Genomic DNA, 21,201 nt, shown 5'->3' on the forward strand with positions numbered 1-21,201 from the left:
GACTATGTTCAGCAGTAGATAGTTAACGGCCCGAATACTATGTATATGATGATATACATAGTATTTGGGATGGAAAAGCCAAAATAACCTTTATTTTATCTCAATCAGTCGACATATCCCGGTCACTCCTTAGAAGTCAAAGGTAAAGATAAATATGTGTATACAAATACGAAAACTACGTGAAAAATAATCTACTTATTTTGTCAAAAATAAGACAAACGTTTTTGTTATAACTTTCCTCTGGGAAGTGAAAGTAAACTAATACGACGCCAGCGTGTCTGCAACGGAAACGTTGCGGTCCGCAAAACAAATCAATACCGATTCAAGGTTATAACGCGATATTGTTTTATGGGCCATTTTATCTGAACTCACTCTGTAGGTCGTTGGCTTTTTAAGCCACTTCCAAAACAAGGACATTCTGGATTCTCAGTTCGTCTGATGTTTTTGTGGCTATGTACGGGAGGCAAAATGCTAGGCCATCTTATACGACATGACGATTTTTAAAAGAGCATGCTATAAGGAGGAATAGAGGGCAAAAGAGGAAGGAGAAGACCAAAAAATAACTAAATGGGACAGATAAAAAAAACACTAGGTGTCATGTCATAGAGGGAGGTCAAAGGCCTGGAATACAGCTGGTTCGAGGAGAATGCATGAATTAGTTGCACTGACAAGAAACTCTTAAATGAAAAAGAGACATGTATACATCGCCAATAACGCGATATTGTTTTATTGTTTATTTTATGTGATCTTACCTGTGAGTCGTTTTTTCAACCGAATTCAAAGAAGGTCGTCCACCTTCTTCTCGATTCGGTTATATTTTTTATGTTTGTTACCTAATAATTCCATCATTTATAAACTGACTTAGATAATGATAAAATGAATGATTTAAAAATTATTCTTTTATCTGAAAGAATGTACATTCAGATTAGTTCCATAAAAAAATATCGAAATCGGTTTGGTAGTTTAGTTTTTAAATCATAATAACTACTTTTATTGCAATCGAAGCCCACGAAATTGTTTATTTAACTCGATAGGAATGCTTATTCATGAGCGCGGTTCGTGGTCGTGCAGTGCTGCTTGTGAAACAACTATGAACTGCGTTCATGAATAAGGACTTCAATTTGTTCAAAACTGATAGGGTATCCTCGAATTGAAAACATGAGTAAAGCCGACATGAAAAATTACAATTAAATGAGAATAGTCGCAAAAGTCTTGTAGTGACCAAAATAGGCCAAAAACGGTAAGGTTCGAGGAATCTAGAACTAGTAGAGATACGAAGCCTTGAAATAACAATCTTGTTCTTTGGGGAAGATCTAAAATATCGGACGAAAAATAGATCTTAATATCCACAACTTGGTTCAAGTCACCGTTATTTATTCCACATTCTACGCATTTAACACACCGATTCATAGAGAATTTCTTGGCCATAAGCCATTATAATAGTAATGTCAACAACCCCAAGGGTACCTATTTGGTCGACCTTCACCCTAGCTAAACGACTGTTCCACAGCAGCCAGCGTGGGAGGTTTTTGGCAGCTTTCTTTTCAGACTCTGTAGATGGAAACGCATGTATTGTAATTTGTTATAGAAGATTATTTATGTCATGCTGTTAAGGCATTTGTGAACGTTTCACATCACAATATGATTCGCTCCAGTATTCTTTTGCAGTGGAACTTTCAGGCCGTATGGAACTTTTTTCCTTTTTCTTCAATGACAATCGTTCTTCTTACAACTATTTCTGCCAACGTCCTGTACTCATATAAAAGTTGGATACGTAAATAATAATGTAATGACTGTTGCACGTCAGTAATGACAAAATGTGTGAAAACATTGTAATACTACCATATGACCTTATTGTACTACATTTTTAGCAATAAAATTCATTCATTTATTCATTCATATATTTCTCTGACGACCTTCAAAGCGCAATAATGGGCTCTTTGCTTTCTGTAAATGAGGTTCCCGGTTTAATTTCCTGTTGGGCTAATTTACGAAGAGAACTTTATTTAATTCTGGGTGTTCTGGATTATGCCCCAAGATGTTCGTTGCCTTGCCTTACCAGCTTTAGTACCAGGCAATTGGTGTGTATTGTATGACACTAATTATTTACTATTATTATTTTATTCGTATTGAGAAATTTATATATAAGCAACTGTTAATGGCAAAGAAATTTAATGAGCATTTAACGAATAATGACAACCGCTGCCTGCAAATAAAAATATTACTATGGACTTAATAGACTAAATACACGATTCTGCTTGTGGTAACTCTTGTATATTTTATTAAAGTAGATTTTTTTTTGATGGCTGAAAATGGTATGATAATCCCGCCTGCGCTAACGGGATACGCTGGCGGAGCACTTGTGAAGGGTGATAGATGAGAATGAAAACAGGTCAACTGACCTCATGAATTCATCATGATGGGCTAACTAGCCCATCATGATGAATTCATCAGGAATTAAGCATAATAGTTTCTAAGGAGAACCGCGAGGAGGTCAAGCTGGTTGGGTATATTGCTAGCAATAGGATTCTCAGTCTCCATTACTAACAATCCCTTTCCCCTCTATTGAAGTAGGTTATCTTGCGAAAGTCTATATGACTGGTAAAAAAATTACTGGTCAAAATGACAGTCCGATATTAATGACTAATATGGAAGGTTATGGAACTTCTGATTATAGTAGTGATGGTCAATCTTTGAGTGTTGACAGTCACACACATACAAATGATAGCGGAATTAAACAAAATAATTCTAATCAAATAACCTCAAAATTTTTTTATTACAAAAAAGGTTTGCACTTGATCCAACCTTATGTTTACCTTATGGTAAATGATAGTAAGATCTAGGCTGTATAAATGTCCGTACTATTTATAGGGTATATGAAATTATACCTCTGCATTCTAAATTTAAATTTCATTCAAACAGTAACATAATCATGTAAGTAAAATTGCAAAAATACAGACAAAACAAGATCCTTTTTATGTCACTTAAAATAGCTATTTAATGGTTTAAAGTTCTGACAGATTAAAATAAATATCCTAGATATCATGCTATATGATGCAAAGCTATAACTAAAGGAATTTCACTTTATAAAGGACTTTTTTTGTTTTTTGTTATCCAGAGTCGCATTTAATAAAAAATATAGAGAGAAACCAACAAAACTTGTCCAGCAGTTTTCAAATAAATAATGGGAAACTATGAAGTTTGTGGAACAGACAGTGGGGGGGCAGGTGTAACTTCTAACGAAGGTCCATAACGCATTTGAGGCTTCGCAATTCTAGTACCGCCGCTGCGCGCTACGACGGGTCAATTTAGTGGCATCGAGTATAGTAAAATTATGGATATCGCATATATTTGTAACTAGATATACTCCACAGCTTTGCTTACGTAAATAAATATATAAAGTATTCTATGTGCTAAGTAAGGATATAACCTATCCGTGTACTAAATTTCATTGAAATTTCTTCAGTAGTTTTTGCGTGAAAGAACAACAAACATCCATTCATTCATCCATTGTCACAAACTTTCGAATATGTTTAAAGATTCTTGAGAATAATAATTCTTATGTCAGAGTACTGGCTTTTTCCGACTTCAAAAAGAAAGACGTTCTTAATTCGATTCTACTTTTTATGTTTGTTACCTCCACAACTCCTTCAGTTAACCGATCCGTTAACCGTCAACCGAGTTGGAAAATTCTTTTTTTATCTAAAAGAATTTACTTACAGTGTATCGCGTATCCCATAGTAATTTTATCAAAGTCGGTTTAGTCATAGTTTAGTTTATAAATCAAAATAATTGGTTTTGCCACAATTAAAGTTTTTTTTTTGTAGAATACCAATTATGGGCGAAACAGTATACTCTGTTATGTCCATGGTACTGCTCATGTCTATAGGCGACGGTTACCACTTTCCATCAGGTGGGCCGTCAGCTTGTTTGCTATTCTAAGTTGTATAAAAAAAAAACAATATAAACTATCGAGGTCTATTCTTAACGAATTCTTCTCGATGAACTAAATCACCTGCTTCCATCTTCACCTACTATCCCTCACTAGTACCTCTTAGACGTATACCGATAGCGTAGGCGGAGTTATCTTTTCATAACAGTATATCAGTGTTTTACTTTTTTGAGGGTAAAACAATAAACTGAGTTGTGACAATTTATTAATAAGGAATATATTTCGTTTTTCAAGGCACTTTCTTCCACGTAGAACCATTCTTTGGAATCAACTTCCAGCAGCAGTATTTCCGAACCGATACGACAACATAACCTTCAAAAAAGAGTATATTCCTTTTTAAATGGCCGGCAGCACACCTGCAATGCCACTGGTGTTGTGGGTGATCATGGGCGGCGGTAGACACTTACCATCAGGTGAGCCGCATGCTCATTTGCCCCCTGTGTTGTAAAAAAATATTTTCTTTTTGTATATGCATTCCTTTGTTTATTTTTTTCTACTATGTATGTCTGTTGTTATATGTGTGCTGTAAGTAATGCAAATAAATTATCTATCAATCTATCTCTCCATTATTATATATTTAAAAAAATACCGTATCCAATTCTTCGCAACTCTTACACCCAACTCCCTCCTCGTGCCACGGAAGCATTGATTGACGCGTCGCCGATAAACAAGCCCGCCGCGCGGCGCCGCTTTGTTTGGTCCCGTCACTCGTGACGGCCGGTTATAAACGTGGGGGGAGGGGGATATTTTAGTGATGTGACATTTTGTGCATTGAGATTGAGGTACACTAGTCCTATTACGTTTGACACGTTGTGTATACAACTCGCAATCCGACCACACTTCAGGCGTATGGTGCTTTGAAATAAATTTTCAATAAAGATTAGACTTTGTGTGTGGCATCTATCAGAGGGAGATTTTGTACAGAAATCGTGTGTCTCTCTGTCTGATTTGGATTTTTGTAGTTAGTTAGTGCTTGCATGACTATGTTTCAACTTTGAAGGTATATGACATATAATCGTGAAGTTACAAAATTTCTATGGTGAAGTAACATATTAGTCCGGAGAGAAATGGATTGTTAGTAATAGGGTCTAAAAGTTCCATTGTTAGCGTTTTACCACATCAGATCGAATTTCACGCAGTAAGAACTATAGTGGTAAATTATTGTTAAATTCATCACGAGGGGCCAACTGACCTGCTTTCATCCTCACCTATCATCTTTCACTGGTACCCTGCCAGCGAATACTGTGATAGCGCATGGTGGAGTTAGCATTCTCTGCCGTTAAAAAAAGAAATCATATTAGTTTATCTAATAAAATCATATAAAGGATACGATGACGTCACAGTGTATTCTGTGATGTCCGTTCCGCTGTTCTTGTTGAAAGATGATTAATTCAAACAATAGATGAGAAGACACATCTTAACGATCCACTATCACATTGATGTCTCCCCCGTAAGTGGAGGCTACACCTTACTTTCCGGTAGATGTCGTAAAAGGCAACTAAAGGAACTTAATAGTAACCTTCACTTAGTTGGTAGTTAGGAATAATTTTAGTAAATTAATTTCAAAATTGAATTGACAGAAACATTTAGCAGTCTTAAGTATATATATATATATGAAATATATAGTACGTATAATACACGTTAATCAAATATATTAAAGACAACTGAAGGAAAGATTTCTATCCGAAAATTGTTGCTTATATTTATGAGTATCAGTGAAATTGATGGTGCCACTACATCATAGCAAATGGCGGCGGTGTACCCACCAGTAAATCACAACACCCTCTCTGTCCGTGTCAGATAAAAATAACGCATTGTTTTCAAGCGGAAAGTTTCAGCAGCACTGTCCTATATGGTAGAATAACAGATATCTGATTTTTCTCGTTTCCCACAATTGGGCGATTTGAAAATCGAACTTGAACACAATCTGTATCAATCTGAAGAAACGAAGAGAAAATATGCTCAGGGCACTATTTTTTAATGTAGTAATTAGTGTTGTTTAGAGATGTGTAATATCCGATATCTATATATCGAGTTCGTCTAGACATTGGTGACCATCCATTGCGATATCGTCCATACCAGTAGAGTATCTATATATATTATGAACGGATTTTATCTTTTCGATATTATATTTTATATAACCGATAGTTAATATATCTGTTATTGGGCCATTATATGTTAATATTAGTACAATATATCGTCATAGTCGTAGAATACTGACGGATCTTTATATGCAATCTTTGTCAGATCCGTCAGTATTCTACGACTGTGACGATATAGATAATGCTCTATATTACCCACTGTTAAGATCCGATATTATATCTTAACATAAAATATTTTTTATTCTAAAACCATAAACTAACAATGTAAATTTTGTATATGGAAACACTGATTAATGTAGCATTGCAACACGGCGATCTGTTTCCGCGCTCTTCCTCCATCGACTTTCGTACTGTACACTGTGAATTTCTCATCTTTGTGGAATAAATTAATTAACTAAAACAATTTTACCGGAGGGAGATTTTGTAGAAAAGTCGAATGCTTGGGTACCTCTGTCCCATTCGTGTTTCTACCGTGATGCAGTTATGTTTGCATGGCTATGTTTCGGTTTGAAAGGTAGGATATGGCGTGAATTTACTGGGTACAGAGGAATAACACCTGAATCCTCAGGAATGGCAACGCATGGGGTATCATGGGCGAAACAGTATACTCTGTTATGTCCATGGTACTGCTTATGTCTATAGGCAACGGTTACCACTTTCCATCAGGTGGGCCGTCAGCTTGTTTGCCATTTAAAGTAGTATAAAAAAAAATTCAGCGCATTTGGATTCCAACACCCACCTTTAGTTATTTAACCTCTATTACAGTTATTGCGAATGTTATAGTCAATATACCTAATATACTTTAATACGTAAATTTAACAACATAGACATAACCAACTATAGTTACAAATATATGAAAAGTAATGTAAATATATTATATGTGTATTTCTTATGTATTATATATAATCATTTCAGTATATTACCATAATTAGGTCGCATATTTTTCACAACAATTGCCCTTCATATACTCTGTTTTTACCTAATAGTTAACTGGTTGAGAACGCCATTATGGCATTAAGCTCGCTACTTGTACAAAGTTTTATTGTGCAATAAAAAATAAATAATAGAATAAAAATTTATATAAATAGGTAAATTGTTTTGTATGTGTTAGCCAGTACTGCCCTTAAACGCTTTCTGTTTTTACCTAATGGCTGGTAAAGAATGCCATACGATTTAAGCCCGCCATTTGTACAAATTTTATTGTGCCCACATTTCACCGACCATGTTAGAAACTATAGTTGCATGGAGCAAGGCCGCTTAGATTCATATCATTTGTTATCAATGTTTTCTAGCACTAGAGAGTTAGTCGAAAAATAATAATATATATTTTTTTAATGCGTTCTATATCTAATGTATGTTCACATGACGTTTGTAATATTAGTAACAAGACTCCAATAGTCCCCCAACGCACCATCGAGACAGCGTACTCAAGATACTGGCAACATCTGCGTAATTATCTAATATTCTAATTAATATTAATTTTTCTATTAAAATCCTAAATCTATACTAATATTAGAGTAATACAGCAGAAGAGTTTGTTTGTTTAAAAGTACTAAGCTCTGGGACCACCGTACTGATACTAAAACTTAAGCAATATATGGAAATAAAGCAAATACAATTTGCTTACTTATTTCTTGAGCAAGGTTATAAGTTATTCAACATGAAAATACGACCATAGACAGAACCGTAGGATATAGCTGGTTACATTACAATAAGAAGATATTAATTACCCACATTTTACTAGTTAACAATATCCCTCTTTATCATTTTATTTCCTTCTTCCTGAAACAATGGTTTAATTTTCTTCCAATTTTTTCCATCTAAGGTCTAGAACCTGCTGAACATACCAGAAAAATTCACAAAAAATACATGTAACACATTATCTTTTAAATATTCACATATTTTAAGCATTTTACACACGAGCAGGTCGTTCACTAGTCTAGACGCTGATTTTTGGCAGTCAAGGCTACTACAATGTATACAAGGGTTATTAGTGACTTTAAATGTACACTCAGTTACATATTAAGATATTATCGATAAGGAAAATGTAGCACATTAAAAATAATTTAATATTTTAACTAACAAGTAAACAAAAATCTGTGTTCATTCTTGAATTTTGAAGATTTGTATACATCCAACAAGGGGTTAAGTACTTTTGATTAAAAAAGAATCATTAAAACAGCATGGGGTTCTTCAAAAGGGGGTAAAGAGGTTTCTTCAGAGTCGGCAACGCACGCGTTATACCTCTGGTATTGCAGGTGTTCATATGCTACGGTAACCACTTACCATCAGGTGTATGATTGTTTGCCACCTCAGTGGTATTAAAAAAAAAATTAAATATACTCGTTCAAGCTGGGTATCACTTGGGCATCGCTCTAAACTAGATGTAATAATAAGGGGTCATTTTCCTCCCCGTCTGTCATTGATACTTCTAGTTATGTGACAGATTCGTGTCAGTGGTAGCGGAAAGGATCGTTAGTAATAGAGAAATCAGCCTTTATAACTAGCAATGCACGCCGTCGGGTCGGCCACCACGCGCTTCTTCTAAAAACCATTGTATTTAATGCTTAGTAGATTCATCACTATGGGCCAATTGACATAACTTCATAATCTATGACTATTCACTGGTACCTCCGTTAAAATACATTGATAGAACAGGCGGGGTTACAATTTTATTTACACTCCATCAAAAAAGGCTCAAGGCAATGACCTTTTCTGCATAAACAAGTGTTTACATATTATTTTCCGTGACTGTACCGATAAACAAGCTTCCTAAGAGAGCAATACCCTCGATGTTGGTGCTTGTCCAAATCACGGACAACCGGATACCATACCGCGACTATATATAGTGAATTTTGAGTAGCGTTACATTTGATTTTCTTGTTTCATATTGCGGTATCTATTTGGCAGACGCACAATGAATCTTGATTTATATTAATATCTTTTTCTTATTTTCATATTGTATAAAGAAACTCCCTATTGTATCCCTCTCCAGAGGGAGACTTTGTACAAAAGTCGATTGCTTGGGTACCTCTGTCCCATTCGTGTTTCTACCGTGAAGCAGTTGTGTTTGCATGGCTGTGTTTTGATTTGAAGGGTGGGATATGGCGTGAATTTACTGGGTACAGAGGAATAACACCTGAGTCCTCAGGAATAGCAATGCATGGGGTGTATCATGGGCGAAACAGTATACTCTGTTATGTCCATGGTACTGCTCATGTCTATAGGCGACGGTTACCACTTCCATCAAGTGGGCCCCATTCTATGCCGGGACCATAAGTTGGATATATACAATGAGATAACAGAGCGCCGTCATCCGGTTACGTTTAGTGTCCCGCCAGTAAGAACTAACCTACTTCAGCACGCTCCCTTAACTCACGCAGTACGGTTATTAAATAATATTATAAACGTCACTGATATTCTTAGTAGTAGCCTGCTAAAGATATTAGAAGCGGCTCACAAATATCTAGAGTCGGGTTAAATACATTTATTATAACTTTGTATGTTAGCACACTAGGTTTATAACATTGATTTGGCTTTTGCTATTATAATGTTATAATTATTATTAATAAATAAATAAAAATAAATAAACAAACACAAAAAAATACAACAGAATGGAGAACCATCTCTCTCTCTCTTCTTTTTCAAGTCGGTTTAATAATGTCATTAGTGAAACACTCCTTAAAACGATGTTAATTCCATCCTGTATAAGGTAAAACTAATAAATTCAATCTGCATTCAAATAATTATTTAATACATATAAGAGACATAAAATTATATTGTTCACAAGTAAACCTAACTGTTAATATTGCAGTTAAATATTTTAATTAAAACCAGCACATTCAGCGTATCATAAAACATACCCCAAATGAAGAGATGTTAAATTTTAACAGCCCCGTAAATCCAGGTATGAGCATCGATTTCCGCGTAACTTAGGTGACACCGTAAAATCTGTTCAACATGCCCCTGGAGGGTTTTATGGGATATTTTATATTTTACGATAACACTCCCATAAGAAACTCATCGTATCGACGGTCAGTACGTGAAAATGTGCACTTTGATGAAATATTCAAGCTTACAGCTTTATGTCGATCAAAATGCCTGAACAAAATACCTTAGTAGGTAATACTCGTAAAATGAAAAAAGATACTCACTTTTTTTATTCCACCGAGGTGGCAAATAAGCATACGGCCCGCCTAATGGTAAGCGGCTACCGTAGCCTATAAACGACTGCAATTTCAGTTGCCAACCCTAAAGAAACCTCTATACCACTTTTTTGAAGAACACCATGTTGTAGTCTCTTGGAAAAACCTCGCAAGGAACTTATTCCATAACCTGAGCGTTGGTGGGAAAAAACATCTTTGAAGGACCCTTGTTTAATATAATATACACCTACACACATAAAAGATTTTGTACCACAAAAAAAAAAGCACTGACTTCATGGCAAAACAAATTATTTTAATTTAAAAACTAAACTACTATATTGATTTTGATAAAATTTCTGTGGGACCAAACTGAAAGTATGTCTCCATTCAGATAAAAGAAAATCATAAATCGGTTTATAAATGACTGAGTTATGAGGTAATAAATAAAAAAAAAAAAATACAACGGAATTGACAATCTCCTCCTTTGATAAATACACCTGGAATTTGTCATGATGGTTTCCAAGGGGGACCGCGGGGAGGTCGACCTGACAGGGTGTATACTAACAATGGAATCGGCAGTCCGCATTACTAATAATCCCTTCCCCCTTGTTGCACGTATTAATAATATATAGATAATCGGTATTTCGAGATTTGACGAAGGTATTTTATTAGAAATTGAGTTATTTACTAATTGCTATTTATAATTACAAACAATACATACTACGGGTAGTTCATGCGGGTAACCCTTCAGTAACCGCGGGGGTATTTCCAGCCCGCCGCACTCGGTTTAGGAAACAAACACGGTATTAATTCCATGGGTATTATTGGCCAAGAATTAAGCGGTCTGGTGTAGACGGCTTAATGAAACGAGATGAGATATGAGGCTTAAATATCGGCTGTGGATGTTTTATTAGACAAACGGTTGGTACGAATTAGCTCTATATAGATATGTGTTTAGTGATTAATTTTCAATAGCAATTACAAGTTTGTTCACGTGTTAATGTTTCCAAAGGCCTGGCCACTTAAACAAGTTCTCAGACCAGAGCTTTTAACCAGAAGGAGACTTTGTACAAAAGTCGATTGCTTGGGTACCTCTGCCCCATTCGTGTTTCAACCGTGAAGCAGCTGTGTTTGTATGGCTGTGTACATTTACTGGGTATAGAGGAATAACACCTGAGTCCTCAGGAATGGCAACGCATGGGGGGTATCATGGGTGAAACAGTATACTCTGTTATGTCCATGGTACTGCTCATGTCCATAGGCGACGGTTACCACTCTCCATCAGGTGGACCGTCAGCTTGTTTGCCATTCTAAGTTGTATAAAACAAAACAGACATGTTTTTACGAAGTTTTGCTGGTATCCTGATTTTGGTGGACATAAGACAGTTCTGAGGTGAGCACATCCCAACTCTAAATACGTTTATGACCAAGTGCTTATGTTATTTCTGCATATCTGTGTCACACAGACGAAGTCGCTAGTAAAAGCTAGTATATAATATATAGATTGATATTTATGAACCTTATTTTTCTTTTTTCAGGTAAGCATTTTTGGTGAATTAAACCTTACATGTAAGTTTTAGTATTAATATCACAGATTTGTCTACCCTATTGGGAGAATGTGGTTGCCAGGCGGGTGGGGGGGTTGTTAGTAATGCAAACTACCAGTCCTATTGTTAGCAACATACTCTATCAGGTCGATCTCCATATGGATCCCAGGGGAACCTGGAAACCATCGTGCTGGGTTGCAAGTGTGTTCATCACGATGGCTTAACCGACTTGCCTAATTATTCTCATCTATCATCCCTTACTGGTGGCCCACCAGCGTATACCGTTACCAACACGTGTGCCAAGCATGTCAACAAGTGGCACTAACCCCCCCCCCCCCCCCCCAATAAGGGAAGGCCTATGTTCAACAGTGGACAATAGACGACTAATATTTTGGTAAGCATGTATAGTAAGCATATACCTGTATATATTCACGACAACAAAGCTTATACCCGGCTTTACATTCCTATATTTGTCACTCTATTGTTCCCAAAACTTTCAGCATTCCGCAGCAATAGATTCAACACGAGACTTAATTCTAAGTGGGTATTAATTCCGCTATATATCAAACGAGATAGTTTCTTCGGGTCTTAACTACCCTCTCCGCGTGCAAAGGGTTGAATTAGATTCATTTTCGATCCAACGGATGTATTCAGTAATGATTTATTTATTATCTTCCTTTTGAAGAGACTACAGAGGAAAATTGATTGGTAATTTACGAGCCCGTTTTGAAAACGGTTCAACTAACAGAGGGAGACTTTAAGGAAAGTCGGTTGCTTGGATACCTCTGTTCCATTCGTGTTTCTGTTCTGAAGCAGTTGTGTTTGCATGGCTGTGTTTCAGTTTGAAGGGTGAATATGGCAATGAGATTACAGGTTACAGGGACATTACATCTTAGTCCTCATGAATAGCAACGCAGGATGGGTATCATGGGCGACACAGTATACTCTGTTATGTCCAGGTATTGTTCATGTCTATTCGACGGTTATCACTTTCCATCAGGTAGGCTATCGGCTTGATTGACATTCTAAGTTACATAAAAAACTGATCGTATTACTGAAGTATTTTTACATTCTCTCTTTCTAATACTGTTTTTAAGTCTTGTTACTAACTAATATAAGTATAAATTCTGGTCCAAAATGAAAAAAAAAATGGAATATAAATAGTTCTATTATAAAGTATAAGCAAGCCAAAATGGCAATTGGCTGGTTACATAGCTCGAAGATATCTGCAAAAGAACCAAAATAACCGATATAGCCTAAAGGATCAGCAAGCTGAAGTGGCAATGGGCTGGTAACGTAGCTCGAAGAACCGACAACCGATGGGGAAGAAAGGTTCTTGAGTGGCGACCATGTAAGGGTAAACGAAGTGTAGGATAACCCCCCACTAGATGGAGTGACGACCTGAAATGCGTTGCAGGGAGTCCGTGGATGCAGGTGGCTCAGGACCGTTCTTTGTGGCAGTTTGTGGGGGAGGCTTTTGTTTAATAAATAAATAATTATATCTTTTATCACTTACGCGACTGTTAAAAAGCCAACCAAGTATTAATACGGTGAAGTGGTAAAAAGTAATAACAAACACACATGCCTACAAAGTACCAACGCAATGAAAACGCCATATTTTCCCATACAAAGTGACCGATAAGCATCGAAGCCGTAGCACGAAAGCGCAATCAAATAACCATTTTATTGGTAACGATTTATTTCGTTTATTCCACACAGAAGTGAAGTTTGGCAGAAATAAAAATCGTCCATAAACAAACACATTTTATGGAAGATCGATTGCCCGTAAGTTTATGGTTGATTCATAGAATTACATATATTATGATAGGTACCTGTTGTATTTTATCTCTTTAGCCGATTTCAAAAAAGGAGTGCCAAGCCTAAAGAGAACATGAGCAGTAATATCTAGTAAAAATATGTAAGAGCTTAAATTGCAAATGAAACATAATTCAAATGAATGAATGAAAACTCTTTATTGTTCTCTTCAAAGAATAATACAGATTATAAAATAAAAACAATATAGACACAAACAAACTTAATAATATACATAAATTTAGGATAATGAAGTAACAATGGACGACCTTATCGCTAAATAGCGATCTATTCTAGGCAACCTTAGTATGGAGAAGAATAATAAAAATTGTGTCCGGTCAAGGCGTAACGGAAAAATAATGAAATCCAGAAATATTTTTGTTTGTGCTTAATATATTTCTTATTATATATATTATTATATATATTTCTAGCCGATAGATTTGTATAATTTCACAATTGCTTACTGCTTGATCTTATATGTATAGATGCTTTATTATATATATATATATATATATATATATATATATATATATATATATATATATATATATATATATATATATATATATATATATATATATATATATATATATATATAATATAACGCATCAATGATCACTGATTTCAAATAGATTATGTTTATTAGTTTAAAAGTCTAATATCAGTTCATGTGTCGCTTTTTGGTTTTTGTTTTTTATATTATATTAGAATTATTTTCATTATTCTGATTTTTTTATATTATATTATTACAGTTATCATCATCAGCCTCTATCTATCCACTGCTGAATATAGGTCTTCCGTAATGCTTTCCAATATGTGGGATCCTTCGCTTTTCGCCCCGAGTACCACACGGTCCTCATTGGAAATTTATGCCCATAAGTCACCATGCTGATCAAGTGGGTTGGTTACTGGAATTTATGAAAGAATTTTTGGAAGGATGGATGGATGGATTTGGAGTTTAGGTGACGGGATACTGATGCCACTATGTGGGAGGATGCGGGATACGATAGCGACAGCTGTGGCCTCCGGGAACGCGTACCCGTATTTATCGGAAGGATGAACCCACTGAAGAATAATTATAACTATGGGAAATTGGGCTTTAAATTAATAACACAAGCTCTCCAATATTATTTTATCTTAGTCTTTTCTACTGTGCTACTAGGAAGTCAATGCAAGTCTGCTCTCCAGCGCATAGAAGTATCGCTCGAAAAGAAGTGGGGCGGTGACGTAGGAAAGTGAAAGTTAAATACATGAGTCATTCAATATCAGTCTTTAGTCAAATGAGAGATTAATATTTGCACATTAATTTAAATAATATCAACAATAACAGTATAACATTCAACATCAATGCATTGAAATTTTTAACAAACTGTAACTAATGTTATTAATTTTGTTCTCAAATTTTATAGTGAAATTTTAAAAGTGAAGTATTGTATAATTGCATAAGTATTTGTTGATTCTTGCATATTTTTATTGTATCCCACTAATATCATGTTAAAATAATTTAATCGTACAAATTTGTATAAATTTAGATATTTAGATTTTTGTATGTTTGCTATATTTGATTGGTGTACTTGATTGGTATACTTGATTAACGCAGAGAATTCCTAAATTATGCGAACACATCTAGCTACAGGTAATTTATTGAGTTACTCAAGTTTTTACTTTTTCTGCATCTTAATAAAATTACTCATAGTAAAAGTTAAGCGTGAATCTTTAAAACTTCACTTGATTTGCAATGTCTTATTTGTCGCTTCTCTAGTATTATTTTTCGCTACCACAAAATTATTTTGGATACACGTCACATTAATTTTTTACCACTTCTACTTTTTCTTCTTGATTAAATTTCTTGTAAATTTCATAAAACAACCTTAGATTTCCCCGAGGACTCGCAAGAGTCTCATCGTTCGCTGTGTCATTGCGTTTGTATTGTAAGTTCTTAACGTCTAACATCATAATAACTCTTCCACGTCCTACTATTGGTACTCTTATATTATAATTAATCCTTTATAGAGGAGACTATGTTCAGCAGTGGAGTCAACGGCTGATACAACATTATAATTAAAAGTTGTTTTGATTAAAAAACTAAACTACTATACTGATTTTAATAAAATTTGTCTGGAACCAATACGTAAATACTTTCAAGTTATTAAACAACAAATTGTTACTTCAAAAACAAAATCTTATTAAAAAATACCTATACATTTACTTTATGCTCTTCCACTTATAACATCATAACATATTATATTCTTACTTTGTCTGCAGACAAGATGACTTCAATTGCCAGTATTAACTTACAAGAGTCGAGCATTATTCTAATTCATTATTCGATACCATTTACTTCATATTGCATTGATCAAAATGCGTGCATTACCCTCCATCCCTCGGATATTTCAGTTGATTCACCATGATAATGATGATTGATCATCACTTTCCCCCAGTAATTATCACTTTATTGACTATTAAAGACCCCTCTCTTGTATTTAAAATAGCTATTAAAATAGTTGTTTAGTTTTAAAAGTACGTGACATGGGAATGATTAATGGGATAACTAACATCAGAGTTAATTTTGGATTAACTTAGGAATTGACATATTGTATTTTTTTTTTCGCTTATAAGATAAGCTACTCCATTTGTGAAAAAAATTATATAGGCACTATAATCACATTCGATAATATTTTACGGAACTAGATATTATTTTGCGGATATCAGTATTATTGGTTAGTTGGTTAGAATTATTTTGTTTAATTCTGCTACCATTAGTATGCGACTGCTGACATTCGAAGATTGACTCCTATTTTTATTACTAGAAATTCTACAATCTTTCATATTAGTCATCAATTTCCAACCGCTATTTAGTCCAGGCACGTTTTGTGACACATATTTTACAATATTGTCAGATGCAAAAATATAGCTAATTTCCTATTTTAATAATTTAGAACTGGAAATCAGATTTATGTTTGTATATATATTAATCAAATTCCCTTTGAATTCTTTTGCTCCAAAAACCTAACCTAAAATAGTGTTGTTCTTTTTTCACACAAACATTCATACAAATTTTTTTTTACCTATAATCCTTATTTCAAAGACACAACAATCATTTTCGCTTGCAAGTATCTCAAATTTAAGTTGGTTTCCTGTAATTTTAGCTCGGTATGCGTGGTCATGGGCACCTCCATCACTCGTTATCTGAGAACCCGGGCACTGGTCTATCGTCAAAAGGCAGGCTGAAATGTTGATAAGATCACGACCTAACAAGAATCTAAGAAAAGTCATAAAATATTGTTAACGCATAAAAAAGTCAATAGGATTGTGTATAACTGCATTGAATCCTTTGTCATTAAATTTAATGGTACTTTTTGCCTTTACATAGATTTAATCAACAGAAACAATTCAACAATCCACAATTTTCTTTTTTATTTTAAATTAAGATATCTTGTACTCGATAATTTTACTGGGGTATTTCGTATTTCAAACTGAATTGCCTTTGCTGCGATAATCGCTTGATGGCTGCATCATGAGTGGAATATACTCAAGCAGACGATTTTTGTACATAGTTTCACACGATAGAAATGTGTTATAATTTGAAATAACCTTGATTTTCGATATTTTAAAGATTTGAAATTCTTTCTTAGGAGTTCTTTGTGGGTTTTCAGTTGCAAAAGTATTAATCGCATTAAATGTTTTTGGTAGTACATTTAATTAATCTTATTAATATTATAAAACTGTAACTAGACAAAGTCTGTACATGGGAGATATTGAAGAAAAATTAAAAGTGATTTTAGTTCTTACTAATTGCTCTTGCAATAGAAGTCAAAACAATAATACTTTTTTTTATATTTATCTACTGGTTTGTTTATTCCTGGATCACGCAAAAACTACTGCGACAATTACTATGCGGTTTTTACAATGTATTCCTAAAAGTCTAACATAAAAACTGCTATATATTTTATCGTAATGTCCCAGTTAGAAGTAGTTTATTTCATTGTTTTCCATGTTTAAAATTCCCTTTTTCCAAATTCACGTGTACGAAGTAGCGATCAAAAAGCTAGTTATTCAGAAAATAAACCTTCTTGTTCTGTACTTGAATTTTTTGAACTAATTAATAAGATTAATAATTTACTACTTCGATACAGTAATATTTTACTATTTTATGAATTTACAGTATTATATGTTCTATATCTTAAAAAGATTGAATCGAAAATCAATAAATCTCTTCTCGATAAATGTTATTTTAGTTACAGTTCATCATACATTTACGCACTTTGTTATTTTGATTTTTGAATTTCAATCGATTGACGTCAATTTGAATATATTCGACGTAAATCTAGTTCTAGGAGTGGCAGTTTTATCTTTATCTACACTACTATTGGATACTATCTAGTTAGAAAATATATAATATGTCAATGTTTGTATGATCTTTGAAAGATTATCCAAAATGATAATATACTGATAAGAACCATATTTTATTTTGATTTTAAATTGTTCTTAGTACAGTGATTGCTCGAACAATGACAGTTTCACTAGAATATTCAAATTCTTCTATAAGCAGAAAAAAATTAAGAAATTATGCAAGAAAGGCATGCAGTACGAAAACATTGAAAAAACGTGTACCAATCACTGAATGGCTACCCAAATATAGTTGGTCTTTCCTCATTCAAGATATATTAGCAGGAACAACAGTTGGACTCACAGCCATATCTCAAGGCATAGCATACGCAGTCATCGCTGGTTTATCACCGGAATATGGGCTCTATGCATCATTAACAGCTGGCTTTGTTTACATCATATTTGGAAGTTGTAAATATGTTACAGTGGGACCGACAGCAATTGTTTCAGCCATGACGGGTAAATACGTGGCAGGTTACTCACCAGACTTTGCAATTTTAGCAGCGTTCTTGTCTGGTATATTAATATTATTGATGGGTATTTTCAATCTTGGCTTCTTAGTGGAATTTATATCAAAGCCAGTGATTAAAGGATTTACTACAGCTGCAGCTCTTCAAGTTATCTCATCACAACTCAAGTCTTTATTTGGACTCACTGGTGCATCTGGAAATTATTTTGCAGAATCTGTGTACAATTTTGTGGTCAACATCAGGACCGCTACTCTTTGGGATCCAGTGCTGGGTATTATTACTGTTATCATTCTCATAATATTGAAGAAAGTTGGTGCAGATTGTAAACGTACTGATGACTTATTGAAACAAATAAGATGGTTTGTTTCACTTGCTCGAAATGCAGTAGTTGTAATTGTTGGAATGGTTGTGGCCTACATTATAAAAAGGACAACAGACAATGAGCCTTTGGCTTTAGTTGGCGATATTGATGGTGGATTACCTACGATTGGATATCCACCATTCAACACAGTAGTTGGTAACGAAACATATTCATTTTTAGATATGCTACAAACTTTAGGTCCAAAATCGATTAGTCTGCCTTTGGTTATAGTTCTCGAATCAGTGGCTATAGCAAAAGCTTTTTCTGAAGATGGACGAGTAGATGCTACTCAAGAAATGATTTCTCTTGGACTTTGTAATATTATTGGATCATTTGCAAAAAGCATGCCAATAACAGGAGCGTTCTCTCGAGCGGCCTTAAATTATGCATCTGGAGTTCAAACACAAGCTGGAGGTGTCACTAATTGTATACTTATAATCGTAGCACTTACATTATTGACTTCTACATTTTATTATATACCAAAAGCAACTCTATCTGGTTTAATAATTGTAGCTTTGTGGACTATGGTCGATTATGAAATATTTATTAAACTCTGGAAAGCTAGCAAAAGAGAATTCATTCTTGCTTTAATAACTGTAATTGTATGCTTATGTGTAGGTTTAGAGTACGGAATCGTTACAGGTGTCACAGTTGAAGCATTGATGTTATTGTTTAGTCAATCAAGACCATCAATTGAAGTAAATACATTAAGGCATGCCACAGGAGAGATAATTGTTATACCTTTACCAGAAGTAGTATCATACTGTGCTGCTGAACATCTAAGAAGGTTACTCTTAAAAGTTCCTCTAAAATCAAACACCGATTGTACAACTGTCATTGATGGAGCTAATCTCAGAAGTATGGATTCTACTGTAGCTGCAAATATATTATCTGTAATTGAAGATTATGAGAAGAAAGGACGTCGTATTTGGCTTTTAAATTTTAATTGTAATGTAGAAAAATTGTGTCTTGTTCTTAATAGTAATATATCTGACAAATTTGTCAATGTGCCAAATGTACTAGACTTAGTTATACCATTTCATAAAGTGTAAAAATTGACGTTTAACACTTAAGATTAAGATTGTCATGAGATAAAACAGAAAATATAAATGTGTTCTTTACTTATTTGTTTTGTAGAAATTCCTACAAGAATAGGAGATAATACTTTTTGTATATATGAAAAACCAGTGATATGTAATTTTAATATTACAAATGTTTCCTATAATTTTGTAGTTACTATTTTAAAACAGTGATCTGATAACCAAATATAATAGTTTATAGTTCCACGTTAATTTTGTACAAACTTTATGAAACCAAACAAATGTGTTAAAATATTATAAATATAATACTTTTATTATTAATTTTCTTTTTTTTCATGTTTAGTACCTTATGTTAGTTCTCTATTAGTTAGTAAGATTTCCATTATAAATAATCATTGAAAACGAATTTGTTAATAAAGTTTTTGTAAATATGTTTATTTATTTCGCTAATTTGAGGGAATCTAAAAAATTTGAAAAAATACAAATAAAAAAAAATTAATATAGCATGGTATTCAATATAAAAATTAAATAAGTTTATGCAATCATTATATATATCAGTATACATTTAATAATATTTTATGTATAAATAAAATTAGACAATAAAAAGTCGACTACATAAATACATAACAAATTCATCCATAATTTTCTTTACTGTATTGATTTGTTAGACATACACACTGATACTATAATAAAAAATTCTGTCTGTCTATCCTATTTAAGAGCTGCACTCTTGTTGATAAAGCTCTTGCCACTCACTACGATTCTCAGCGAGTCTCTTCACCTCATGAATAAAATTTTATATAGAAAAAAATTAAATATTGAATAAATTCCTCTCTTTAATAAAAAAATATCATGAATTAATTATAACTATGGTATTTGCATATAGACGGAGTCTTTAACCGAAGTGTGTTACCAGTGATGACCTATGAAACCAAAACATGGTCCTGCACGGTTGAATGCAAAAGCTTTAAATTACTCGGTGAGCTGTAGGGAGAGCCATGCTAGAAATTTCTTTGCGTGATAGAATCTGAAATGAGGATATCCGCAAAAGAACCAAAGTGACCAATATAGTCGGAAGAATAAGCAAGTTGAAGAGACAATGGGCTAGTCACGTAGCTCGAAGAACCGACAACCGATAAAGAAGAAAGATTATCCCTTACGGACAAACGCGGTGGATGACCCCATTAGATGAAGTGATGACTTCAAATGCATTGCAGGAACTCAGTGAATGCAGGTGGCTCAGGATGTTTGCTTATGACAGCCTATGGAGGAAGTTTATATTCAGCAGTGGACACATAATGGCTGATAATGATGATGATGGTAATTGTAACTATAATTATATTGTAGACACTTAAAATTACGTTAGAAAGTTTTTTTTTTTAT

At 34.0% G+C, this 21,201-nt stretch overlaps 2 protein-coding genes across 7 annotated transcripts in view; both read left to right on the top strand.

The window, feature by feature from the left end:
- Positions 1 to 21,201, top strand: part of LOC113517440 (uncharacterized) — a 512,876-nt gene that overhangs the window by 229,685 nt on the left and 261,990 nt on the right. The window lies entirely within an intron of this gene.
- LOC116413416 (sodium-independent sulfate anion transporter-like) lies at positions 17,750 to 19,892 on the top strand. The gene has a single exon (XM_052891727.1). It carries the CDS (start codon positions 18,070 to 18,072, stop codon positions 19,828 to 19,830), a length of 1,761 nt encoding a protein of 586 aa, XP_052747687.1. The 5' UTR covers positions 17,750 to 18,069; the 3' UTR covers positions 19,831 to 19,892.

This window comes from Galleria mellonella, unplaced genomic scaffold (genome assembly GCF_026898425.1).
Source record: "Galleria mellonella isolate WM207_F2 unplaced genomic scaffold, CSIRO_AGI_GalMel_v1 utg103, whole genome shotgun sequence".
NCBI classification, from domain to species: Eukaryota; Metazoa; Arthropoda; class Insecta; order Lepidoptera; family Pyralidae; genus Galleria; species Galleria mellonella.

Bases quoted from the DNA above. Each gene is read 5' to 3' on its own strand.
- LOC116413416 (XM_052891727.1), top strand. From the start codon at position 18,070: ATGACAGTTTCACTAGAATATTCAAATTCTTCTATAAGCAGAAAAAAA.